The 27,963-nt window shown below is 39.2% G+C and overlaps 1 protein-coding gene and 1 long non-coding RNA gene across 5 annotated transcripts in view; one reads left to right on the forward strand and one right to left on the reverse strand.

The window, feature by feature from the left end:
* On the reverse strand, positions 1-25,371 carry RADX (RPA1 related single stranded DNA binding protein, X-linked). Of its 2 annotated transcripts, XM_075107076.1 has the most exons (15): positions 24,687-25,371; positions 23,744-23,886; positions 21,867-22,059; positions 18,528-18,636; positions 18,282-18,373; positions 18,065-18,187; positions 16,771-16,878; positions 14,977-15,144; positions 14,251-14,411; positions 13,583-13,746; positions 12,329-12,388; positions 6,971-7,050; positions 2,624-2,917; positions 1,145-1,327; positions 1-254 (listed from the first exon to the last, which is right to left on the reverse strand). In XM_075107076.1, exons 1-15 carry the CDS (start codon positions 25,261-25,263, stop codon positions 109-111), a joined length of 2,601 nt encoding a protein of 866 aa, XP_074963177.1. In that variant the 5' UTR covers positions 25,264-25,371; the 3' UTR covers positions 1-108. The 2 variants fall into 2 exon arrangements, with proteins under 2 accessions (XP_074963177.1, XP_074963178.1); XM_075107077.1 differs by lacking the exon at positions 14,977-15,144.
* Positions 25,158-27,963, forward strand: part of LOC142063385 (uncharacterized) — a 17,931-nt gene continuing 15,125 nt past the window's right edge. For all 3 annotated transcript variants that reach the window (XR_012662745.1, XR_012662746.1, XR_012662744.1), the window contains exon 1: positions 25,158-25,249. This is a non-coding gene — a long non-coding RNA (uncharacterized LOC142063385). The remainder of the gene's footprint in view (positions 25,250-27,963) is intronic.

Here is a 27,963-nt window from a genome sequence, read left to right on the forward strand (position 1 = left end):
GTGTCTGCTACTTCTAGGAAAGTGCAATGTGTAGAGGGTGTATTCAAGTTACAGCAATTTTATTTCCCTCCTTTTGAAGAATATAAATTTGGAAAATAAATTATTAAATTACACTGGATCCAGCACACCAGGCTCCACTGTCTTGTAGATTTTGCTCAGAAACACTTCCACCTTATCATCACCCAAGTGACAGATGTCCAAGATGCAGACAACATGTTTGCCGTCTAGATCCATTGCTGCTTTTATAATTTCATCTAGAAGTTAAGAAAAGGTGTTTTAATATACATATAGTGAAAAGGTATACTGAATTGACATTGTTTTCCATGCAGTAATGTGGATATGTTCAACCTTCTTTCAGTGAAAAAAAACTCACTCTAATTATTTTAACAGAGTGCTGGCCTGCTGGGATTTTTATTTTTATTGGTAAATTCAATCATTAGAAATGACAGCACCAGAATTTAGATATGGAAAAGCTGAAATAAGCATTAAGCATTACTTAATCACTAGTGATTCTCAGATTTCATAGTATTATTCAAGTAGAAGTAAAGATGTATTTAAATAAAGTCAGATCTGTCTATATAAACATGCAGGAAGACACAATGCTTTAGTACTTTGCAGTGAGATACACAACAACAGTGTTCACCATAGTTGTTGTGAGGTGCCAGGAATTCAAAGCATAATCTGAAGGAAAATAATTCAATAGCAAACACCCCAGTTTATGGGTGCTGCAGGTTGCGTTGAAGAGGCTGTTCAAAGTGACATCAGTGAAATGGATTGATTCCACTCTTACTGCAAAGCAGATCAAGCCAAATATTCACATGCTCAGGCACACGTGCTGACTTCTATGTCAGTGTAATTCTGCATCAACAAATAACTGTGAATACTATCTAGGTCACTTAGGAGTTTGTGGCTTGGATATTAAAATACTATCTTCAGAGTATGAGAACAGCTCCAGTAAAATCTGCCTTGAAAGTTCAGTATCACGACTATTTACTGAATGTGGTTGCACAGAATTCACACATCTTTCACTGAAGAGGTGAACAACGTCTGACCTACAACAGAGATTTCCATAGAGGATGAACTCTTGCATTGAAAGATAAAACAAGAACGATAAATGAGTAACGTCAGTGAAAGCCAGTCTCACTTGAAAGCGGAAACATGTCACGAAGCCTCCCATTGTTAGTGGCCGCCTGCTGACATGCAGAGATGCAACTCATACAAGACAATAATGTGTCATTTTGAATGTCTTCTAGCTGAAATAAGTGGGGGTCTTCAGGACAAAACAGTGGAAGAAATGCAACATCTATTGCTACATCGTGATTTATACCTGTTGAAAAAAAATTTAAGTTAGCAGAAAACTTCAGCCTATTAGCAAATTCATACGCCATTTCTTCTTTCTTTTAAAAACCAAACTATTGCAGGCTGAGCACTGATTTTTCATTTACTTGCTCTTTGTCCATTATTAATAACTGACATCTAAAAAGACATATCTCTATATATCTGTATATCTATTTATACATACATTCAAATTGATATGACGTTATAACATACTATGATTTAGGCTAACAATGTTGTCAGCTCAGAAAATATTAAACCAACATTGGAAGCCATTTCATGCCCCTTTTTAACTTTATCGCTGCTACAAGGGCAGAGAAATTAATTTTACAACCAGAGTACCTATGCAGTATGCGGTGCAGTATTTGTGCTACTTTCGCCCTGAATATCATATTGTAAGTCCCAGGATTCTAACGACCATAAATATTCAAACACCTTCTCTGCAAATGTCCCTTAACAAATAATGGAAACTTTTAAATTATAGGAACTTAACATGAGCATCGTTAAGCTAGGCAATTTCCTTCTCCTTTTAATGGGAAACCAAAATCAAACAGATTAATATCCCACAGGAATGCTAACAGATACACATCATCTTGCATGTTTATATTTTAACAAATAAAGACCAATCAACTGACACTTTGTGCTAACCAGAAGCAGCAGAGTAGTTTATGAGCATGGCTGAAATACAGCCCTTAATTTTCTGGCATGGAAGAAAGGCACTTTAGGAGCAGCTGTACTCAAAAAACAACTCAAGGAGAATAAATCTCAAAAGAAGCATTTATAGTTGTCCTTTTCCCTTTAAGAACACCAACTGGCTTCTGTTTAATACCTCTCCAGCAGGAAAGTCAGCTGACAATCAAGTGCAATTGAATAGTTTACTTCATTATGTCAGACTGGCTGAACTAGGGAACAGGACCTACCTCTAATTGTAATAATCAATAGCTTAAGGACTACACACATTCTTCAAATGATACACATAAACCCATCACAAAATTGCAATTATATGAAATATGATACTAGAAATAAGATATTAAATAATCTCATTTATTGGTATTTTTTGAGAATTATGGCTTTCCAGTAAAAAATTATCCTAAATCATGATTAACAAAAATCTAACACGTCAATTATTTTTTTAAACTTCAAGAAATACTTAGAATTAAATGACTCATTTAGAGAAATCCATTCAGTTTCTGATGAACCTTCAAGTCATTCTCAAGTTAATACAGCAAAGAGATCTTATACTGCCCTTGCTTAACCTTTTTTAGAAGGCGAGCTACCAAATACTTACCCAGAACTGTCACTTCGTAATACCCAAGGCCACTCGCACTTTTGAACTCATTGATATTTTTATCTGCTCTGGTTTCTTTTGGCTGGTGCACCGCTGCATGAAGGTTGTACTGTTGCATAAGTAAGTCTTTGTGCACATAATCAAATTTACGCGGGATGCTTTCTGGGAAAATTGTGCTGTGATGCAAATATTTCATTAACTTGTCTTTCACTTGTGCCCATAGGTCACTCTGCCATGAATCACAAGTTCTTCCAGTCTCTTCAGTTTCAGGTCTGTCACTCGTTCCTTCTCGGTCTATTATAAACACAGAAAATACTTAGTTGCTTATGTGCTAATAGAATTGTATCACTTCTCTGCCAGATGAGAAATATTTTCTTTAGAACCTGTCAACTAGGAAGACATGGCAGAATGGTCAAAACATACAACACAATGAATTAAACAAGGGTTGAAATGTGAGTAAACTGATAACCTTAGACACTAGACTTATAGTGAAAAGACTTATTTCACCACATGAAGAGCTTCATCATGGTTTGGTTTTGGAGAGCATGTAACTTGTTTAAAGAACAGCCAGAAATCATGAAAACAAGTTTAAATTGGTACAAGTGAAGGTAAACTTCTCCATCCCTTGCACAATAATGATATGCTTACATTGAAGACTACACTACGTTTAAAATTTCTTGCTATATTGTCAATGATAGCTCCATTCGTCCTTCCTGTCACATGTGATTTGAGGACTGTTAATGGTAAAAGCTTATATAACCATCGCTTCCAATTTTGAAGGCAAGTTTTAACCCCACCTTTTGAGTTTATCTAAAAGCTCATTTCAAAATATTCCCAGTATAGCCTTGTATCTCCTCCATCTCCTGTGAAACAACTTCTCATCAAGTAGTCTTCTGAACTGAGTACATTATCCACCCAAACATTTCTCTGTGAACATTTTTTTTTTACTTTACTTCTTTTTAGTGTCATAATTGCTACGATGGAGTATCGGGATGTTAAAAAAAAATGAAGAAACCAGAATCTACACAGACAAACTTGACACAACATAGGCAAGAACATTCAACAAGGGAAATAAGCGTCTTGCTGCACTGAATTAGACAACAAAAAAAAGTTAAAGAAAATTGACATTAATACTGAAATGGAAAGCATGCTCTGGATTGCATAAAGCAGTCTGCAGTATTTTTCTCACAGAACTGGAATTCATCATATAAGGTAAAGGGGCACATGAAAGCTGCTACATGAAGAAACATTTTTCTCACCATTTTACTTGGAGAATTACAGTATTCTCTACACACATGAAGGCAATACTATACATTAGGCAAATAAAGTACAAAAAAGTTTCAGAATATAAGTAATGGGATTAAAAAAATCCCTTTCTCTTTCTAAAACTTCAATCATGACTTTACTTTCCCCCCCTCAATATATCATTGGTGCTGTAATTTGTGTGTCCTACTTGTACGCTCATTACTAACTTAGCATAAGCAGACGTGTAGTTAGGACAGCACAGCAGAAGCAGACACCACTGGTTTTTTAAGCAATAAGATGCTAAAACCTTTAACAATCTGACCACACTTTAGAAGAAAAATAATGCAAACGTTTGAACTCCTCTAGCTACAGGAGCCTCTTGGCAGCAAAGACACCTTTCTTTAAACCAATCAAAAATATAAAAATGGCTATCGTGAACATTTAAACACGTGGTTGCCCACAAAAAGCAACTGAGATGAACCCTATTTAGAGTTCAGTGAACTGAAGGATTTTTTTTAATCTACTGTATAATACAGTATACACCAGAATTTTTTCTTGTAAGAATTAGAAGTTAATTTCGTCACCAGCCTGCGCCGTTACTATAAAATTTCTTTCTTGCAAACACTTTTGTTAGTGAATCTGAGTCAGTGCATTTCTGCTTTACAGTTATATTTCACGTTTCTTACAGCAGAGTCTGCAATCTTTTACTCCTCCTTTGTACCTCTTGCAAAAAACAGCACCTGGAGTAAATGAAATTCCAGTGAGTGAACCTCATCGCAACACTGCCCGCCCGGAGATACTTCAACATTTAAAAAACACTCCTTAATGATTTATTTTGTTTTGGATATTTCTATCAGCTCTTTTTATACATCTACCCAATGACTATTCAAAAAGTGTTACTTTGATGCAGGCTGCTACGACATGGAGCTGCTAAGAGACAGAAGTGTCAGCACCACTAATACATAAAGTTATAAAGGGAGGGGCGGGAAATATCAAGTTCCCATAAATAGTTTCTAAAGGCAGCTAAGGGCAGTTCCCTTTGCTGGTATTAAAAAAAAACCCCAAAGCTCTGCCTGGGACCATGGCAACAATACTATGAAGCTTAGAGTAACACTCTTCCATTTTATATGGTACCTATGACCTGCATATCAGTAAATGGAAAAGTAAGTATACGCTAGGTAAGTAATCGATATACAATCTCAGAATACTGAAAAAAAAAAAAATCATCTTCAAAATCTGAAGGAACACAACATAGAAAAGTGTTCACTTTGATACATACACCATAATTAGTAAGCTTGTTAAGCAAAATATAAACATGCTATTATTTAGATAAAACTAGCATCAGCTAAACAATTAGTATTTTACATAAGACTAACAATATTGCCAGTAGGGCTGACATAATGTGAGAAAAAATATGTGCATATGTTTAGTAGCTACATTTACTAACATATTAATGTAATTATTGCATACTTACATTAAATGAAAGATTTGTTCATTTATTTTGGACTACACCCAAAATACCATCCAACTGAAGTTAAATAGGGTTTCACATGCAGTGATGAAGTACCAGTGTAAATGACATTTTAATTTGAGAGTATCTAAATATATCTGCATTATCTGGATCTAAACATATCTATATTTTAGATATAAATATCTAAATAAAAACATAAGTATCTAATGCAAGATTTCTTTACTACAGTTAAAAGATGAGGCATGTATTTCACTGTACATCTTCACTTTTTTTTTTTTTTTTTGACAACCAACTCACTGAAACCACCTACATGCATTCATTTTATGAGATCTACACGATATCGCAACAATTCTAGAGCGAGTAACAGTAACAGCACAATAAACACTACAGTTACCAGAAATAATTTCAGGTGAGAACACTCAATCTTATTTCTCATTTTAAAAAGCAACAAGAAATTTCTCCAAAGACTAACAACTAATAAAGTAATTAATTATCAAACTTGCTCATGGATATGGTTCTCCTACTTTTGAAGAACAGATCTCTACACAGTGGTTGCTCTTCCTCTGGAATAAAACTTCACCTTAAACAGTTCCCTGTACAAATTTTTCTCCAATTTGAAAGCTTCCTCAGTTTCAGCCTCTTAATGCATTAAACATTTGGGAAAATTCAATGCAATTTCTATTGCTTTAAAGCAGCACAACGGAGAACATCGTCACCAATAGGCTACAAAGAAAACCTATCAAGGTCATTACTACATTAAGATGAACTGCTGCCTTGCAAAAATAAAATGATGGACAACGTTATACATAATATAGCGACCCATAGAAGTAAATTGGCAGATATTAATGTTGGGACAGATACTAGTAGCAGACAAACTTTTAGATAAAATTACATGACTCAGTATATTCAGTCAGCTTTGAAAAGAGGAAAACGTCAAAATATTTGCATGAAATCAAAAACAGGCCAAGCTGCACATAATGGCAACAGTCAAATTAGACTCCTTCCTTCATCCAAACAGAGATATCAAGAAACTGCCCGCTTAAACCACAACATAAGTGCATGGAACACAAATTTATTTTTCAATTGCAGACAAAGAAAGAAAAAATTATTAACATTAACTTAGAAAAATCCCTAAACCAAACACCATTCTTGTTACTGGCTTGAATGTTTCATCCATTTCCTCCCACATCATGTATTTGGTTTTTTTAATTAGGTGCTGAGATAGTGTTGGGGATACCTTCCCCGAGGGGACGATTTTATCACATGCAGATCACTATAGCAAGAAAACTGCCAACAGAAAATGTGAGGTCTTATGCTACTAAGTGCTTCTGAGGTGCAAAACTAACTTAACAGCTGTATAAAGCAACACCGAGAATTTATGCCCCGTACTGGGAAACGGCCCAACACTGTCCTCACAGCCACCCTTCAGAACACGTCAGGGACACGACTGAGCAGAATGACATTAACAATACGTTGCTACAGTGGCTCCTGAGAGGTTGATGCAGCCAGAGGTACAGAAGAGCTGTCTTGACCCACAAGGGTTATAAAGATATCTTGGCTGCCTGTTTTGGACCTGAAGAGAAGTAGGCTAAAAGCTCCTAAGGTTAATGTAACAACTATTTGCAACATACCTGTGCAGTCCTGTAAACTGTCTGATACAGCTTGTCTGATTTTGTCTTGCACAAACTCTTCATGTTGAAATTCATCCAAGCTATAAAAAGAAAGTTTTATAGTGTATATACACTTAAAACCTATTTAACTTCAAACACTATGCAGCAAGAGCTCAGGTGATCATTTCTAGTGATAAATGATACAAGCTTGAATGAGTGAGCACTAGTACCTAGTTTCATATCACAAGACATGTAATATAGCAACTTGGCATAATGAGACCCACTACACTCAGTGTTGAAGAGCTTAGGACAAGAACTGCTGCGTTTCTTTGCGTTATGAAGTAGATTGGAAAGTATTTCACACTCAAAAATCAGTGTTTGTTGCCCTCTACTGGGCACCTACTGGAAACAGCATGTGCGACAGTAAAAGCTGAACATCACAGGTGGCCAACAGGTTTATTACTTCATTCTAAAAAACGGTTGCACAGCGTGTGCTGCCCTTTCATACCAGCACCCTTCAGCATTCAAAAACAAAAAATGAATGGAGCCGCATCATCACTCCAGAATCCAAAATGATAAATTCCAAATATTTATTTTCCTTTGGACATACTACCCTGTTTTAACAGTAATTTCAATCAAGCAAACTAGATTTTTGTCATGCTTTCATTTTTAACCACAAAATTTTGAATTAATGGTAAGCAAATATTCTCTAACAATCTCTAATGAATTACCTAGGATAATAAGCAGGAGAAAAATGTAACATATACTTTGCAGCCACAACATGGTAAAATAAGCTCTTAGGCCCATTTATTCCTTTCTTCTTTGCTCCATTCCTCTTATTATAAACTCACCATCATGTCTGAATAAACTTAGGAAAAAGACTATCTTGATTATCTTGCATCAAAAGCAGCAGAGACATAGGCAACACTCTGTTAAGGTACCATTAAAATTGCAGACTACCAAAGCAGTCACCAATAAAATATTGTAACTACAAATACACAGGGACAATATATAGAGAGTGAAAAAGGAATCAAAAGACAATCCTGCTGTTTAGTGGGACACTCGTATGTATTTCAATCATAAGGATCTACAGTTTCTTTTTCAATTTTTCCCATTTCATACTAGGACATGTCTTGAAAATGTCATGTCAATGTTTCATAACAAACAGAAAATATCTGAAATCTAGTGAAAAGATAACAGGAAATACATTGTGGTTTTTGAGAATGAAAGTACATTTTATGCAATGCACTATCACCATGGTGTGGGCTAAGTACTGGAGTGCCCTTCTTGTGATGTCCAACAACAAAAGAGTCTTCACTTAAGCAGCACAAACTGTGCAATTGAGGTTTCAGCCCCCTAATTGTTGTAAACAAAAAAAGCTGCCACAAAGAGAACTTTAAAACAGCTTGGACCTACTTGCTTCCCACCATCCACCCAAGCTTCTGAGCAGAGTTGTGTTGAAAATATTGTTAAATGAAAATTTGTATGTGTTTCTATGTGACTTTGTAGTCCAAAGTATTCTTCAAATTTTGAGGCCCAGGGCAACCACAGAAAGATACATGGAAGATGTCAGATCTAAGTTTATGCAGTGGTATTTTTATGTTTTCTGATGAAAGGTAGCAGGAAAGTTTGTCTCTTTCTAAAAATGATAATTCAGTAATTACATTGTGTTTCCTATGGTATTATTTCTAGATAAAAGCATGTTTCCATGAAAATAGTATCTTATGAAGAATTAATTCCTTTTACAAGAACCATCACGGAAAGTAATTATTGTGTATACATAAAAATAAATTAAACATTCGCATACCAGCTATACTAATACATTTTTCAAGCATTAGAAGACGTTTTCAAAAGTATTAACAAAAGTAGTCTAATTAAAAATTAATGCCCACAAAACTAATTCATACTTTCGAGACTCAGACTTCTCAACAAGACACATGAAAATCTAGCACAACGTTAGGAAAGGCTTGCTCAGAAATCATTGTGTCAGCTTAGATACATGCCAACTTCCCTCTTCATTAAAGCAGAGGATTAAACCAAGTCATACTGCTGACAAGTTGATATTATGGAAATAGTTTCTTTTCCTTTTAAAATTGTCTAGTTTTGGAGGTGAGTAAGCTCTGATTTAGAGCTAGCAGAGCCTCTGAAAAATATGAAAATAACTTGTTACAATTTTTCCCAACTTCTTTCACAGATCTATAGCTGGGATGATTTCTCCTACCTGCCTGACATGTTATTCCTATAGGACTGCTTTGTGCTGGATGTGTGTACGAGCGTAACTTGAGCTAGGTTCCTAAGGGAAACCTACTTGTGCATACACACAGTTTATCTACTACTTTGCCAGCCAGTATGTCTGCAAGCCACCCGATATAACCCAAATCCTTCTGTTTACTACAGTGTGCTGTGGCTGTTGTACACCAAAACACCCGCATTCCTATTTTGCCCATGCCAGCTTTATGAGAACTTGTGCCATGCCAAATCTGCTATTCCCAGCCTGCATTCTGCAGACTCCCCTTTTCACAGATGTCCACTTGCAAAAAAGCCTTTATTCAGTATTTCCAGATGCACTGGTATTCACCTTTTCAGTCTTTTTACTTTAAAATATTGTCAACAAAAATAACATTAATCAAAATAGATGGCAGGTGAATACTTAAAGAAAATACTGAGAAAATAAGCATGTCTTGTGCTTCACACCTATTTCCTAAGCACTGGGACTATATGGGATGAAAAAAACTAAGGAAGAAATAGTTACAACTTGTAGCAATGCTCAAATGATGCAAGGGATTAAAGTGCCTCAAAACAACAAAACAAAACACCCCACTCACTGAGACAACTGGTAAAAGCCTTATTTTATAGACTGGTTTGAAATGAACTTAACTGTCATGACACCATTATGGTATACCCATCTACCACAGCACGTAACAGAGAAACCAAAGAGCCTTCCACAAAAATTTGACAAGCCTATACAAATGGATTGTTGATTCCTACCAATTTCTCCCTGAAAAAATCTGATTTATGTGAAAAAGGGGTCTGAAGGAAACATCAGATTCTGGGAAACTTTCAGTCATGCAAACCTCAAGCTGAATTTCCCCATATTGTAGAATCCCCATCCCTTAGATCTCATCAGAGGGAAAGGAAAAAGGAGGAAAGCATCTGAGTGATACAAACATTTAGAACTGAAACTGCAAGGATAGAAGTATACAAACAAGTTACTTTCAAGCAGCGTAGAGTGTGAGCACGTAGCGTAGCAGCAACTCCATGCAGTGCTAAACTTCTGAAGATGAAAATGCTAAGAAAAACACCATGGGTTTTTCTTTTCACTTCCACATAAAAATAAGCCTTTCTGAAATTCCTGATCTTCCCCCATTCACAACAAACTAGCAATTAAACTACTTGGGGTATATTAAATGCTTAAAAGTACATTTATGTTGAATGTCTCTACTAGCAAGGATATACAGATCAACAATAACATTAAATTAACCAGTTTCCTCTTACCTTGTTCTTTCTGAAACCCTTAGTAATTAGATAAATAAGTTACCTCAGAAGCGTAGGAACTGAGGCTGGCAATAATGAACCTTAAAATAAACTTTTGCTGTTCAAAAACAAGAAAACCTTAAAAAATGCAACTACATGCTGAAAAACTGCACAAAATACTTGACACAAAATAATCTAAGAATATGTACTTCAAAATGTATCTCTACTGTTATTATTTCATCAATGTACTAAAATATTTCAATGAGAGCTGTCATTCTGCTACTTCTAAGCAACAGAACAAAAAAACAATGCAATTTTAAGGTATGTCAGGCTAACGCTCTCTTCTTCTCCAGTTGGGAGAATTCAGCACAACTTCATAGTTAATTACAGAAATACACAAGTTACCTTTTAATTATATAGAGTGAAACAGCTTTCCATAATCCAACACAGACTTTCTCCTCCTTTAGTTGGGGTTCTAGCACTAATGGCATAGAGTGGACACACAGGTAGCGAGGAGAGTAGCAGATTGAGAAAAGCAGAGAACAAAGTAAACATGCCTTAACTTTTTGCTTCATTTTTAAGAAATGGGGAGAAAACATTCTTCCCACCCTCCACCCCCGAGAAGAAATGGAACATTTCTCAGTAAGCGAAAGAAAACAGGATTCCTCATATTCCAAAAAACCTCCTGATTCTCCTATGGATTTGTGCCACAAGTCCCTACAAGCTCCTGCACCACCTGCAGATATGCAACCCTAAAGCCACGTGTCATGCTCTTAATGAGCTGCAAAACCAGGCAACCATTTTCCCTAGAAAATGCAGTACCTACCAAGAGGACCAGAGGGAAAAAGAGACATGTGGCCTCAGGAGAGCCTCATTTATCCCACTGAAAAAGGTTTTGCAAATTAGCTTCCAATAAATGTTTTTCAAGAAAACAGGCATGCTTGTAGGGCAGTAATACTGGCAGAATGGCCAACAACTTATGATCAACTCCACCGTTACTACTGTTGCTGTATCCTTAGTACCATGATTCTTTGTTTTAGCAGGGAAGGAAGAGGTGCTAAAAGTAAACTAAGGTGGCAACTGAGGGGCATACATACTCAAGAGACAAGCCCAAATCACCGCTGCCGAAAATACCAAATATCTGAAGTTACTGAGACAAAAGAGTTCAAATAGCCAAGTTACCGAGCTGTGTTTGGAACAAGTGACAAGGATTCATGGCCCTTAAACAAAATGCATGAAGGAAAGTAGCTTTTTACCCCAAACTAGCAAATAACAACATTCACTCAGTTTTCTTAATAATTTCCCATTTGTAGTTATTGTATGAGGTTCCAGACTTGGATTTGAAACTCCTACCTGGATTTTTTTAAAAAATCCTACTCTGGATGCAGCCTGAGTTCAGTAAAGACTGAGTGTTAGGTAGTGGAAGGAGCCAAGCGGTTCTCAGGGAGAACTATACTTGCTATGTAGCACCAAGGATGATGCATAGCTCAACCACCACTAGCAAATCCATTAACGCTATTACATTGTTCACTCTGCTAATCAAGCATCCCTCCCCCTCCTACCTTTGACTTTCCTACTTAAACTGTCATCTCTCTAAAACAAAGACTACATATATTACTTCGCTTACCGTGATGGACCTGTTACTATATATTCCCCAAGTAGCACTAGTAACAATACAAAAATACGTTTTAGTAACACACTCAAAATTACATTTTCAGAATAAAATAATCCAATATATTTCAACTAGAATCAACACAAAGGAAGCGAATAGAAAATATTAAACTTTACCCTGATCTATTCTTTCATTTCACTTCCATACAGATTCTTGACCTCTAAAAGTTTCACTTCAAATATCATCGTTTCATCACTGCAATTATTTAACATAAGAAACTTCACATGACTCACCCAAATTTTCTTCTTGCAGACCGTGTGAAATAGGGGTAAGGAATAACAGATGCACTTCCCCTTAAAGTAGAAAATTCACCATTATTTTGTTAAATGGAAATACACAAAGCAAAGAACATGCATGGTTTTTCTTTCAGGTGGAACAAACCTAAAACACTCAAACGTAGGAATTTTCCTTAATGAATGGAAATCCACTAATAAGTCTGCTGTAACACTGCCAAGACAGAACTTCTATTCACCAGGGTTTTCTTAGTCTTAAGTTTTCATTCAATCCTAATTATATTTAATCTCATTTCCGTCAAAATATTCTAAATACCCACCCTCTCCCCACATTACGACTTTTGGATGTGAAAAGTTGAGAGGAAAAATACACCCTTTACAGCATGAGAAATCTACTACACAACAGCAACAACAAAACAAAGAGGACGCAACTGGGTAGATTTTTGCAACATTAAATCTGTCACTGTATACACCAAGCTTTTAATATTACATATGGGTACATTAGATTTTGCACAAACATTGCGAAAGGGCAATCTTATACAAGATTACTCTTGAACCTAATACAGTTGTATCAGACAAGTTATTTTGTCTTATTCCGTTTCCTTGTATCAGAGTGATACCCTGTGTCTATGTCTGACTACATGCAATACAATTTCACGAAATCCCATCAGAAGCAGAGCCATAGTTGTTCTGAGTCTTCAGGTTGGCACAAGATTACCATCTATTCGCTTTTCTGAAGGCAAGTTCTGGCTACATGCAGTACATTCCATTAACCAGAAAGGAAAAAATAAGGTATGTTTGAAATTACGGAACAGGTATACCAGATCCTGATTCTGCATTTTCGCTGAAGAAATCTTATTTCCTCACACCGCTGTAACCGTTGCTTGTTCCACGGCTATATCACTAGACTATATACGGTTTGGGTATTAACTACTTTTATTTCACATCTATGAGATTAAAAACGAAGTAGCATAAATATTAATCAGAAGAGAGCATTGCATACCAGACACATGCTTTAATCAATCCTTCAATCCTGAACAGTATAACTGTCATCATCTGATGCTAGGAAAAGTACCTAACTACCTTTCAAAGATGAAATTATATATGCTTTTAAAGCTTTCTTATGTATTTTCTATGGCCTCGGCTCTAAACTGATTTCCATAATACTTTTTAGAAGATCCACTACATATTTATGAAGAGAGGTTACTGTTCTGCATCTGTATCTGATCTGCACGTATCTTTCTCTTGACTGACCTCTTTTTTGACGGTAGAGCTTGGTGCTGATGCTGTTCCCCAGGAGTGCAATGTGGCCCCAGAAAAGACTTAACTTTTTTATTTTGAAGGCTGGTGTTTTTTCCCTTGTGAACACAGTCTTCACTGGACATAGCAGAACTTTCAGGAGACTGAGCAGTATCTTTCTGCAACAACAGTTTAATTGTTTAAGAGTTTCAAAGCACTTAAAGCTACCGCTTCCAACTCAAAAACCTGCAAGTTTTGAAGTAACTTTTAAAGGAACAGAACAATTTATCCTACCTTCTGGAAGTCATGTTACATGTAGCAGAAATTATCTTCTAATCATATGAATAAGATAAATTTTGCCTAGAAAGTGACAGTGAGTATGTTGTAGTAGTTGCCTCTCCCACATTCTAATTTACATTAGGTTATACAGTCAGTCAAACTAGTAACTTCTAAACAGTTATGTAGTTTCACAGAGGACTGTCATAACACTTTCAGAAAAGCACTAAATCATTGCTTTTGAAAATGTTCTAAATTATGACTTTCAAAAATTTGGCTCTCAAAACAGCAAATGAAGTTAACTGAGAAACGACATAACTAGGTTCTGAACTCAAGTGCAAAATTCTCCCTTCTAATTACAATCATAGTTGCTTAAGTGCTATAGCATTAATTCTCAAACACTGTACCTGAACAAGTTCCACTCCTGAGGCTTCTTCAGCCGCATCGCTACAGCTGATGTATCTTATGGCACTAATTATTCCCTGAACAGCGATGCGCTTGTGTTCTCTGTAGTGCAAGTCTTCAATCTCTTTCCCCGTTTCACCTATGGCTTTCAAAACTGATTCAACTGCAAAACAGAAATTTCCATAAGCAAGTTTTAAAGAAAGACAATACCAAAATGTCTGACCACAGGACTTGAAAGAAAAGATAATTTGTTACTAAATATTAAATTGATTTAAAATTACACTTTTGAAGAATTTTACATCTTTTTGGTGTTTATGTCACATGGAAAAAAAATTTAAACAGTAGACCTCTTCAGCTCACAAGCATCTGCACCATCAGATATCACAACTTCTGTTTCAGGTGAAATTTCTAATTCACTGCATTCTTCGGTATAAACTGTCTTTAATTCTGATTTACCAGAATATTCAGAGTAAAACTTCTGACCAATATGTAGCGCGTGTGAGCTGCTACAGTTCTCCTGCAGCTCATGGTGCCACGATACATTCTGTAAGATGAGGACTTGGCCTACATACATTCAGTCATGAAAGGGAGTTTTTCTTAAATGGCATTACAAACTCGCATAATCACTAACAGTATCCGTGTTGCTTTTTAACTGATGCTTGAAATGCTAGGAGAAAGACTGAACTGAAAAAGGCTGTAAATCTTGAAGATATTTGATGGTATGATACCTTTATTGTTTTTACAATATTTCAAAAAGTTATCTGGAGGTCGTGGAAAAGGATAATAGCCACCAATGACAGTTTTCTTCATTTGATCGGCTTCATTTTGTGTTTTAGTCCACTGAATGAAGTTTTTCACTTTGGTGTCCTTGGTGTATGGTTGGCCCTTGTGCCACCCTTTTAAAACAAAAATAACCAGGTATCAAAACCAAAGCAGGTTACTGTCATCCGTTCTCATCTTGAAACTATCCTGAACACTACATAGAAAAAAAGAATTAAGAAAAACTGGGCTAGAGAATACAAAAAACATCTTTCCTCTAGTCAACAGTGTTTTATGAAATTAGTATATTGAATTCCTTGCCTAACACTGCATTTGACACTGAAATTTAACAGATGTTAAGTAACAGAAAGAAGTAAAACAACTAGCAGGACTGCTACTAGAATACTTTCTCACAGGAGCATACAAAACAATAAAATGATCAGAAATGGTTTTATTAGCAGGAAAGAGCAAATAAACCATCTTCATAGGGTTCAGCAAAGATTGCTACTGACAGGTAATTGGCCAGGTATGTATTCACTGTTGGCTGGTTTAAAACCAAGATATGTACTAAATACCAGCTTTATCAAATAAATTGTATTCCAACCAGGTCTATGTCTAAGCTGTGAACTGAAACGGATCTTATCCAATGGTCTGCAATCTCCAGCTGTAGTTCTCATTTAGGACCCAGACAGATAGACAGATATAAAATGAACTAAAGCGGGGCGGAGGGAAGCTTAAGTATTTGAATAGAAAATTAAGCACAAAACATACTGAAAGAAACCAAAGGGAAAAAAACAACCTCTCAAACCCTTTATTTAGAAGTAAATTAAATCATTAGAAACCTATTAATAAAAAGACTAGCTTGCTTTGCTAGTCCAGTTAAGCACAAAACACCCTACCCAGCTTGTCAGGAAAGACCATGTGGATCGAACTGACCATGTTCAGGTACCTTTCAGCACATATTTTTCTCTATTCCTACTTGTCAGTGGAAAGATTCAGACCGGGTGACTGATATGTTAGGAACACTGAAGAAATGAGCTAGATAAACACAGGAAAGAGACACCTATTGCATCTTATACTCCCTTGCAGTTTGGCCACTACATCACTCGCATGCGACACTGCTATAGTCTGCCTCCTGATTCAGGAGCAAATACACTGAACAGCTGTGCCTGGTGCTGCCTGGTGGTATACAGTGTACAGTATCACAGGGCCATAAAGAATACCGTAACTGCGGATGGGAGTATTCAAACAAGACTATCTAGAAGGATTGCTCCTTCAGCGCAGCCCAGCACCACATCCCTTCCCACACCACATCATCTGCATAAGACCCTGCACATTGGGAAAGATGAAACATAATAGCTCTCCAAATATTTGGTGAAAAATATTAGCTAAGGTAAATTTAGGACAACTATACCTCCCCCCTCCTTTTTTTTTGTAAGAATGAAATCTGTAAGCCAGAAGAGCTGCAAGTTATTTTTAACATTTTTAAGGAAGTGGTAATCTGCATTGCTACACTATCAATAGATTAAAACAGTCTGAAAAAATTAGTAAACATATGACTTAACCTAATAATACTTAGAAACTTTTCATAAGATACACCCATTAACATCTCACAAGAATGCAACTGTGTTTCATTATTAATTCAAAGTCATTTCTGACAGGGGAACTAATACTACGCACTGATTATTTTGCTGTAAAATGAAAAAACCCTTGCCAAAGAAATCAAATGAGAACTAGATAAAACTGAAACTAGTTTAAATTACCTGTAATGAATATTTGACTTTCATTTGAAGTTGTAAGGTAAGTTGTGCTGGAAGGATTCTCAGTGAGGTCCCGTACCACTCTCATCTGTGTACACACCAAATATGTCACTAGAGGGGAAAAAAAGATCTTCAGTTTTTTTCCTGATAATTCATTGATTTTAGAATGTCAAGACTGATGCACACTAAATTAATTTTATTAAGTGCTCTAAACAAGACATTTTAGTTCTTGGCCCTACAAATGCTTCAGCACATACTGAGCCTCCATTATAAATTACAATATGGAGATGTAATTAAATTTTCAATTTAATAACTGTGCATGGGAATCTCAGCATACATATTAGGACTAAAACATGAGATACTTCATCAGGTAGGATATCAATGAATGAAAGAGTAAAAACATGGCTATTAGATGGCTGTGTTTCTTAAGGATAAAAAGCATAAAATCGTGGAAAGCACAAAAAATCATGACATGCCACTGCAAAATTTCTAAATAGAGTACAAAGTCACTCTTTTGTTAATATCTCAGTTAAACACTGGAATGTCATTCTTTGCCATTTCCCCAGAACACTCAAGATTGATGCAGCTGTAATCGTAACTGGGTTATACAGCTGGTCCTGCATCATATGACAGAAAAAAATGCATGTGACACCAACCAGTGTTAATGGAAGGATGAGTGCTTGGAGAAGAGAAAAGCAGCAAGAAGAAATATTTAAAGCTCTTAAAATTCTTAATTAAGGATTCTCCAGTTTGAAGTTTATCATTCTTAGCTCACATGCAATAACTAGCACAGCTGGGTGATGATCGCTGTTTGGCCAAAAAATATTTATTCAAAGAAATGAAGCTTTTCCACTTTCACTTCTCCCTTCCTCCAGTCCTCTTAAATTATTCCTGTCTATAAAAAAAAACCCAAACCCAAAAACCAGCTTATTTACAGGACAAAAGAAGTAATAGATTTGACCAGCTGCCTCTTTGTTTGCCTTTGGTGCAAGAGACGTTGTCCTAGGTGCTTCACTTAAGTTTCTGTTGAAATTAATGAGATCAAACAAGCCCCAGGCCCAGCTGCCCATCTATTTGTTTAGACTAACTGGCAGACTGCAGTATGATAAGGGTTTCAAATGCTTAAACTATTTTTTTTTTTAAAATTATTTTAATTCCTGATCAGCTATTTTCTGTTTGAGGAGATAAACCATAGCAATTTTTTATTCAGTAGCAATTATACTCAGAATTTGAAATTAGCAACCAACTAGAAAAACACGATAAATAATTATGAAAAGTATTATAAAGAGATGAATACTTGGGTGAATATGCTCGAACACATCTGGCTGAGAAGTTGCAAACAATTCCAGTATGAATGGTTGGTCCGAGGTCCCATCAATGGCATGTGCCCAACGATAGAGCCAGAAGTCTTCACCGTGTTCTAAATAAACAAATGTTAAGAAAAATGTATAAACATTTATTCAGAAAGTTAAAAAGTGTCTGGTAAATTCTGAAAGTCATATTTAGAGAAAAACCTCTCTTCCGTGCTCGTTCAGCCCTTCCTACAAATGTCACAAGACCAATAACATCACAGGAATGATTGTTTGGCAAGCCATCCAGTTCTGACCTAAAACCAAACCAGAACAAAAATGTGGGTATTTGTTAACAACAAAACATAAAGTTTTTCTCAGAAACTTTTCAAAATACATTTCCAATTGACATTCAGTGTAATGTAGTGAAATTTGAGTTCCAGGTTGACAACCAACAAAATTCTATTTTACCTTGTGATAAACCGATATTTAACTTCAGGTAATCCCCACTCTGGCTTAACTGTTTCTTCTGGAATAATACTTATTTTAGTAGGAGGGTCTCGAACATTAAGGCTGATTTCTGACAAGGGAAAAATAAAAAAAAGTCACATTTAAGGTATAAATACAAATTAAAAAAAAAACAACTTTAAAAAACCAACTACACAAAAAAAAAAAGGTAAAGTTTTGTAAATAAAGTGTTCCAACTTTGTCTCACTGCTTGTGAAATTATTAATCAATTCCTCTGACTTTATGTTTTCGGCAAAATAATGTAACGAATTCAGGTAAAGCATTCAACAATGCAATTTTATAATCCAAGCAATGTTAAACTTTCCCATTTCCTACATGTGCCAATTAGTCTGATCCAGACAGTTATTTTAAAAACCAGCAACAGAAACTAATACTACAATACTGATTAGGTATGAAGTACTTTTTACATTAGCTTCATTCTTGAATGTCACTAGGATCTAAAACTGACTTGCACATACTGGAGTAGAACAGAAAACAGAACTATCAGATGAGAACTTCCACATCTGATACCAGTTCAGGTAGTACTTAATATGATAAAAGTACACCATGGTCGTGGAGGAAAACAGGTGGTCTTCTCACGTCTATTCTATAGCACCTGGAAAATTTAGATGCTGAATAACAAACAAGGTGGAGCATTTGGGGAAGGCAGGGGGTTTGCAACCAGATAAAAAGTACAGAAGGAATGGCTTCAGCATCTCAAATACACAAGGTGGTACTCTATTGTCTTTCTCATAACAAGACAAATCTTGCTGGTAAAATACAGATTCTGATGAAGTTTCTACAAGATGCTTGGGTTTGGGTAAGGGGTTATTCAAATAATGCATCCAGAAAAGTAACTAAAGAGGTATAAATAATTATACCATCATTTATATAATTATGTCCAGCCCCTCACCCTAGTGGTGCAACATTAGGAAGGTGGTGTACTTGAAATCAGACCCTCTACTGAAGAATTTTCTTTTGGGTGCTGCTTTCTAGAAATGTATTTGGAGGACAATCATGGTTTTGCATATCGTGTTTTAGGACAGCATCTCAGGCAAAATTCCTGAGAACAAAACTTTCCCGTACATCAAAACCATTTACCAGTTGTTTTGTCACTTTGAGATTAGATGAAAGTCATGTACTCAACTCAGGACTATACCCTAGGGTGATTCAGAAGCTAAGGTCTGTCCAGGCTATTCGAAACAGCAGTTTTCATCAGTATCCCGTAAATTCAGAGATCTGTGAAATGCACACATTGCCTAGCAATGGAGTTCAAGGTGTGGTACTAAGCTCCAAAGGTTTTAGGTCCTGAAACAGCACCTGTCAGCATGCCATACAATGCTGCAGCTGCAGACAGAAGCAAGCAATGCAGAACTCGCTTCGCAGAAATCTAGGAATATGCCAGAAGCATTCTGTCTTGCAAGAACTTTTAATTTGGACAGCCCTTTCCCTTGTGGCCTTGCTAACCCTTCAGATATGTTTTACAACATTTACAGATGGCTGTAAGGGAACGCTGGGAAGTTGGGATTTGATGGAGTTACAAAATGGAAATAGATGATGAAAAAAGTAATTGTTACTTAAGCAATTCAGTGTAACTGATTGCTTTAACTAGCTAGCTGAAGAACTTCTGGAGCACTCATTGTGCATGCTTAAAAAAACATTGAAATATTGCCCCATATTGGGCGTATACAGAAAAATTTATGTTGACAGAGTGATTAGCAAGGCATTAAATTTCACTTCATCTGAACAAAAAAAACCCAAAACCAAACAAAACCATGCACCAGAAGTTGCATAAAATCGATTTCATAACTGATCTAGAAATTTTTCTGGTTATTCTGTTCTCTTTAGACTCTCTTCCTACAGGATATATGGGCATAAGATCCATCAGTGCATGGTATTATGTGCTTTGTAAGTTCATATGAAGACAAAATTCTGAGCTCTGTGCTGAGAAAAGAAATAAGATATTGTACACACATTGATATGAACTGAAGATCAGCAATTTCTGAAGTTTAGCTGCAGTCTGCAAATACACTATGGCACTTTACTATAGACTGACTTTTAATTCTTCCCTTACACATCTACTACCATTTACAGCCCACTGGCCTTGTTTTCCATTTTGATTTCTTCATTAACATTTCTACCCCAATAATGCTTGCAGAAATCAGTAGTGCAGTGTGAATGAGGTCATTAAAATGAAGTGATATTTGCCCACAGAGAAAGTTACCTCAGATGGCATATTTTGTTCTGTCCTTCTCCCATAGAAAGTTTTAGTGGCAATTATAATTGCTTTCAGGGCTGGCTTGTAATCATCATCAGCTTCCCTCACAAGCTTCCATTCCTGGCTACATGCTTCTCCCTCTTGCCAACTCACCACAAACACCTCAGACATTATGATCTGGTTTTAGGGCAAAGAATACACTGCTTATAGCAGTGAAAATATTGTTTATTTTTGTGCACTGTAGCAACCCCATTAGGAAACTGTCACTGTTGATAAATTATACATACATCATCCTTCACTAACACACATATTTGCTTGTTTCAAGGTTATTTGAATTTTCTGAATGTTGGCTGTCCTTTTGTTCTGAGTATAAAAGCATAAGAGGGGAAAGAATTAATATTCTGCAAAGTAGGAGAGAGAAAAAAAAAAAATCAAATCCAGTTTGGAAGGGCTATTACTGTTACGTTGCAGCCTTTGTATTTCTGTAGCATAGCTTCTTTGAATATCTGTCACACCGAACAGCTGCAAGTAAGAAAATACTTTTATAGCCAAGGAATATCTTCATATATGCCCTCCCACGGTGCTGCTCTTGCAGCACAGGCAGCAGTCATCAATGCAACATTTTATTCAGTGGAGCTTTGCAGATACTTTGGGCCTTGACCAGATACACTAAAATCTAAAGTCAGATTAGGCGACCGTGTGCTTCAATGACATGGAAGAAGGCATAAGCAGTGCACAAACGATACCTGTATTATTAATCAGAAAGTAGATTCAGATTAAAATTCAGTACCAGAGGCCCGTCTTTATGATCCCAATACTTAAATCAGGGATTAGATTTTTATTTATTTTTTTCTTAAATAAAGGTTTTAACTAATTGTGGCAATAAACTCTGTAGACATGATCCTAATATAAACAGGAAACAGTAAGTACTTGGATGGTAATCCACCTTTCAAAGCTAATATTTAAGGATAAATACCTTATCAATTTGTCTCAGCAATGGATCACTTTCTATTTAATTTCTTTGAAGAGCTACCTTTTTACAGCTATATTTCATTGAATCAAAACAGGTTTCTGCAATACTTAACCAATTGTAGCAAATCTCTTCATCTGTGAATCCCCTGGGGTTGGCTGTGTTTTAAACGGGTAACTGGTTTTGATAGCATACTGCTCAAGAAGAAGTACCGTGCCAACCTTCATACTGTTATACCATTCAGGACATAATGAATTCCACAAAACCATTGACATCATGCCTGAACCATCAGCAACTTCAAAGTAAGCCTAAAGAAAAAAAAAGACAAAATACATTCATCTTTATTTATCATCACTCTGGTATTTATTTTGGATAATGCATCGGCTACTTGACCCATGAACAATTTCTCTGCTGATTACAAATAGATACAGAAAAACACAGTTCCAAAACTTGTATTGAACTCTACACTTGAAGAAACATTAAAACTCTTTCTTGAACATATTTAACACCTTATGTGTTTTTCCCCATTGCTGCTTCTAAAAACGTTTTCCTTATTCCAAGTTCAATACAGAAATTATACGTCAACACTTGTTAGTTCGTTCTAACATCCCTAATCAGTCATGAAGTGTACCTCCTCAAAAGTAAACAAAAAAGATTTTTTTGTTATCCCAGCAGATTTTATCTAATAACAATACCCAATACATAACACCATCTAAAGAAGGAACGCATAAAGCAAAAAGCATGTAAAATCTGTCTCCTAACTTCTTCAGCTCTGGGTGTTAATTCTACAACTAATACCAGGAAATGTGACTGATGAACTGCCATGAAAGTGAGGAGTACCATCTAGACTGTCTACTGAGAAGCACCTCCAATAAAAAGACCCTCATTTATCTTCATGTGCAAAGGGAACAGAAACCTGGAATAAGAGCCCACAACAGCCCCTTTCATTAAGAAGTTTCACGCCTCTCTCCCCATAGAAGAATTCCTATGAGTTATTGGTGCTCTTTGTAAAGTGTTGCCCTCCTGTACAGGGTCTGGCTGGGATAGAGGTTATTTACTCTGTACCAGCCTGCATGGTACCCTGTTTTAGATCTGTGACTAAAATAGTACTGATAGCACACCGATGTTTTAGCTGTTGCTGAACAGTGCTTGCACAGTGTCAGGGTTTTCCCTGTTCCTCGCTCTACCACCCCAGCCAGTAAGCTAGGGATGGACAAGAGGCTGGGAGGGGACACAGTTGAGACAGCTGACCTGAACGGACCAAGGGGATATCCCATGCCACGTAACATCATGCTCAGATACAAAATGGGCTGCTAGTCTTCCCAAAGTACCTACTGTTCAGAGACTGGCTGGGCACTGGTCTGCTGGTGAGAGGTGGTGAGCCTTTGCATCACTAGTTTGCCTTTCCCCACCACCCCTTCACTGTATTAAAACTGTCATCATCTCAACCCATGGGTTTTCCCTCACTTTTGCTTTTGCAATTCTCTCCCCCACCCCTCTGGAGAGGGCAGTGGAGAGCAAATGACCAACTGGTGAGTGCTTAGCTGCTGGCTGGGACCAAAACACCACACCTCCTGTCTCCACTTCCAAGAAGCTCTAGACAAAAATACCATGAATAAGACATATTAGGAAAATCACTAAGACTTTTACAGTAAAACAACCTATCTGGAAGTCACCAGGTGAGAGCACAGAGACCAGAAACATTCAGGCTGTTAAGCTATTAAAAAACTCCAAATGTTTTTTTTCCCTCCACAAAAAGCTCAGCTGAACTATAGTTACAGAATGACATCCACCAAAGTTTGTACATATGATCACTAGATTCACCATCTCCTGCTCGAAAGGGCTTAGCATTTTTGTAAAGGTAGCATTTTGAATATAAAGCAGCTACAACGTAAATCTTAACTTTATGTGTCTACTATATGGGAATAATGATTTCCAAATATCCTACAGCTATTTGTTCAAGTGTTAACCTATGTATTTATCCCTCTTTACCTGATAAGGCATATCCAGTTTTTTGTCTGGTTTCCCGTAGTACCTTAGTCTAGATTTATGCAGGACTCTCACAAGAAGTGGATGGAAGTGAACTCTGCTTCTCCAGGTCATTTCCAGCTGACCAAGAGAAGTCAGCTTGGAGACTAAGGGGGGGGAAAAAAAAAAAAAAAAAGACCAAAAAATAGCATTCATGATTGAACGTTTAAGTTTTCAGAAGTGGACAGACCAAGACATCACATGCATTTTCTTAAATGTTTCTCACATTTAAAAAGGCTTAATTGATGATACTATTCACCATGAAATCCCGTTCTGAGCTGTCTACACACAGTATAGTTTTGTTTTGGTTTCCTTTTCTAATTGAAAAAGAGAGCGATGACACATGTAGAATGACACAGAAGTGTTGTCAGACGGACAGAAGAGCTCCTACAAAAGACACAGGTGTCATCCCACAGGGCTCCTGCTCAAGTCCTGCTCATTCCTCCCTCCTCACCAGGCTTCGCGGACTGGCCCAAGCATGCCAGCACTAGCTGTGTTTTAGGCAGCAGCTTCCAGGTGCCAGCTCCCAGTCCCACGGACTAGCCAACAGGCCGCTACTGGAACGTATGCTTTTGACACCTCAGAAGACTGGCTACAAGCACCACAGCTCCTTATTTTCAGTCAACCTTTCGTAAAGCCCAAAAAACCCTCTCGAAGCGACACGAAGGCGCAAACTGCGATAGGCAACAGCGCGTTTGCAATGGCACCCAACACAACCGGAGGGTCGTTTCTGACCAGGGCGCTCGGCCCCGCTGCTCAGGCGAGGTGAAGTGACCGCACCTCGTCCCCTTCGCGGGCGCCTTGGGGCGGCTTCGGTAGCGCGGGCCTCCCCAGGGCGCTCCGGCTGCATGAGGCCGGCTTCCACCTACATCCCCTTTCCTCTACAGCCGCCTCCTTCTCCGCTTACCGTCGACGTCCACCTGCGCCTGGGGCTTGTCCGCCACCCACATGTCACCGTAGGGATCCTCGTTGTTCCACAGAGGCAGGTAGTGCTTCTTCACCCCGCCGCGGAGGGGCGGCGGGCGGCGGCGGGGCGGCTCGACGGGGCTCCCGGCGCCCCCGACCCGCTCCAGCTCCTCCAGGCAGAGGAAGCCGTAGTTGAGGCGTTTCTCGTCGTACAGGTAGGAGCAGCGGGTGAGGCGCAGGCGCGCGCCGGCCCGCAGGTGCGCGCGCTGCACCAGGCCGTTGAGGCGCGGCGCCAGGTAGCAGCGCTCCTGGCAGGCGCCGTCCGCCAGCGTCACGTCGTACCAGTACTGCGGAGCGGCGGCGGGCGGCGGCGGCGCCTCGGCCAGGTACCGCTCCACCGCCACCACCGTGACGGCGGGCGGCTCCGCCGGGGCCACGCTCAGCTGGGAGGAGCCCCGCACTTCCTCAAAGACCCTCTGGAGCCAGGAGGCACCGCCGCTCGCCGCCGGCCCCGCCGCCCCCCGCCTCTCCTCGGCGGGGCAGGCGCTACCGCCGCGTTCCGGGGTAGGGTCCTGCATGACAGCTCGCTGGCGGCCCCTCCCACCACGCCGCGCCGCCGAGGGCGAAAACCGGGGCCGCTGCTGGGGAGGGGGAGGGCGGCGGGAGACGGCGGCCTCGGCCTCCTGCTGCTGTCACGGGCTGAGCCAGGGTGCCGCCATGGCGCGCGGGGGGGCGGGGCTGCTGCGCGCGCGCGCTCGGCGTCCCATTCAAAGCTCCCAACGGTCGCGGAGGGGGAGGGGTGGAGCCGGCGGACCGTTGCGGGGGGGCGGGTGGGGGGGACAACGACCGGTGGCGGGAAGCCGGTGACAGGAAGGCGGCGGAGGCGGCGGGGACAGCGGGCGCGGCGGGAGCGCCGGGGAGGAAGCGGGGGGGTGGTGGGAGGAGCGGCCGCCGGCCATAAATAGCAGGGGTTTCTGAAAGGTTTGGGGCACCCGCCCCCCTTCGGGGCGTCCCCGGGCGCGTCCCTCCCGTAGGCTGCCGCTGCTCGGCTGGGAGGAACGGGCGCGGGAGGGCCGTCGGTACGTCCACCCCGGGGCCGACCTCCCCGCGGGGAGCCCCCGGCACTGCCCGCCTTCCGAACGACGCGGAGGCGCTTTATTCTCTCCCCCCGTGAGGGACTCTTTGCTGCACCTGCTCCTGATTCCGTTCTGATCTACTCATGATCCCTTCCACGTCGGCGTGGAGCATCGTGGCTTGTGTCGGGAATAGTGTGGGCAGCAGGAGCAGGGCAGGGATGGTGCCCCTGTGCTCGGCCCTGGTGAGGCCGCACCTCGAATGCTGGGTTCAGTCTTGGGCCCCTCAGTACAAGAAGGACATTTGAGGTGCTGGAGCGTGTCCAGAGAAGGGCAACGAAGCTGGTGGAGGGTCTGGAGAGCAAGGCTGATGGGGAGCAGCTGAGGGAGCTGGGGTTGTTTAGTCTGGAGAAGAGGAGGCTGAGGGGAGACCTTATCGCTCTCTGCAACTACCTGAAAGGAGGCTGTAGTGAGGTGGGTGTTGGTCTCTTCTCCCAGGTTACTAACAATGGGACAAGAGGAAATGGCCTGAAGATGCTCCAGGAGGTTTAGATTGGATATTGGGGAAAATATTTTTTTACTGAAAGAGTGGTCAGGCATCGGAACAGGCTGCCCAGAGAGGTGGGGGAGTCACCCTCCCTGGAGGTGTTCAAAATATACGTAGACGTGGCACTTCAGGACATGGTTTAGGAGGCCTGGGGGTGTTGGGTTGGCAGTTGGACTTGATGATCCTAGAGGTCTTTTCCAACCTTAATGATTCTATGACTCTATGAATGCATTCCTAGGAATTGCAGTTGGAGGCATGTTGCACCAGCTCTAAAGTTGTATTTACCTTTTTCATAGTTGTAGTGTGTCAGTAATCCTAATTATCCTGCCATTGGAAAAATCTCCTGGGTGTTTCTCCTTTGTTGTTTCCAACAGCAATATTTGAGCTTCCACCTATATGGGGAAATTCTTACTAGTGGTCCCTAAGCACGCAGCCTTATTTTCTTACTTCTCATCCCACTGCTGCTGTCAAGCTCATCCTATTTGTCTTTATGATACCATGATCTCTCATGATATTAATGAAACTTCTGAGGATTAAGAACTTTGTATTTAATACTTCATTAGCACTTGCTAATATATGGGGTTTTTTTCTGTCGGGGGAAACACTGGGCTATGAAGCAGCAGGACAGAGTGAGGAGAGAGGGATAAAGATAAAAGGGCAGGAAGAAAAGCAGTTTCCAGTATTTATAGTGTCACTGGTCCAGATAGCCTTTGGAAATGCAGAAGACCAAAGTGGGGCTGTTGCTTAGGCACAGCTGCTTCACCCGCTGGGCCAGAAGCAGTTTGCCAAGCTCACGGCTTGGGAATGATTGTAGTCTTAGTCTGCTGCCTTTGCCACTGTGGAGCATTTGCCTTAGGGAAATTGGAAAACTTGTTGCTGGAATCATTTAAAACAGATTGAAAAACTACACAAGGGCCTTAAATCCAAGCCTTTTCTGGCCTTTAGACTGCCCTAGGAATGCTATGAGTTTATGGATTTTATGTAACAGTGCACTCCTTAGAAAATTTAAAACTCCTCAGTCATTCTTCGTTTATATTGAAGCCAAGGTACTGAGTAAAACTTCAGTGTGGCATCTTTTTTTTTTCTCCCAGTAAACACATGATCTGTTGTGTAGACTGATAAAACAGCATTTACAATTCAAAAGATGAATGCGGCCCAAATACCTTTTTGCTGAGATTGCACAGGATGTGGCTTCACGTCACACACAAGCCTTACACAGGGAGCTGTGGCGTAGACTTTTTTCAGCTGTTAAGTGGATTCGTAGGTACAGTGAAGAAATCTGAGGACTGTTCCCAGCTTCTCTCTGCTTCTGTCTGTGCTCGTGATATGACTTGGAGAAGTATTTTATTTATAGCAAAGGAAATTGTTACATGTACATCTGTTGCCAGAATTTTTTTATTCTTGTAAGTCACGATGGTTTCGGTCGTGAAAACAAGCTGTAGCTCTTGAGGAGTGATAATGGACTGATAATGGAGTTAATACTTTATAATTTTGGATAAATTTGTATGCATTGCAGTTTCAGATACAAGATAGTTCCCTTTCTTAGGAGCTTGCTCCTGTTACCTTCTTTCTCACCAGCAGAGGTCTGGCTAACATACCAGTTTCGAAACTGGAACAGGGTAGAACCTCTTGCTGACCACACGTCGACAGCACGTTTT

This window comes from Phalacrocorax aristotelis, chromosome 11 (assembly GCF_949628215.1).
Source record: "Phalacrocorax aristotelis chromosome 11, bGulAri2.1, whole genome shotgun sequence".
Taxonomy (NCBI): Eukaryota; Metazoa; Chordata; class Aves; order Suliformes; family Phalacrocoracidae; genus Phalacrocorax; species Phalacrocorax aristotelis.

Coding starts and splice junctions, on each gene's coding strand:
- RADX (XM_075107076.1), bottom strand. CDS start 25,263: ATGCAGGACCCTACCCCGGAACGCGGCGGTAGCGCCTGCCCCGCCGAG. Junction 23,887..24,686: donor GGCGCAGGTGGACGTCGACG/GTAAGCGGAGAA, acceptor CCCCCCCCTTAG/TCTCCAAGCTGACTTCTCTT. Junction 255..1,144: donor TGACATGTTTCCGCTTTCAA/GTGAGACTGGCT, acceptor CTTAACTTCTAG/ATGAAATTATAAAAGCAGCA.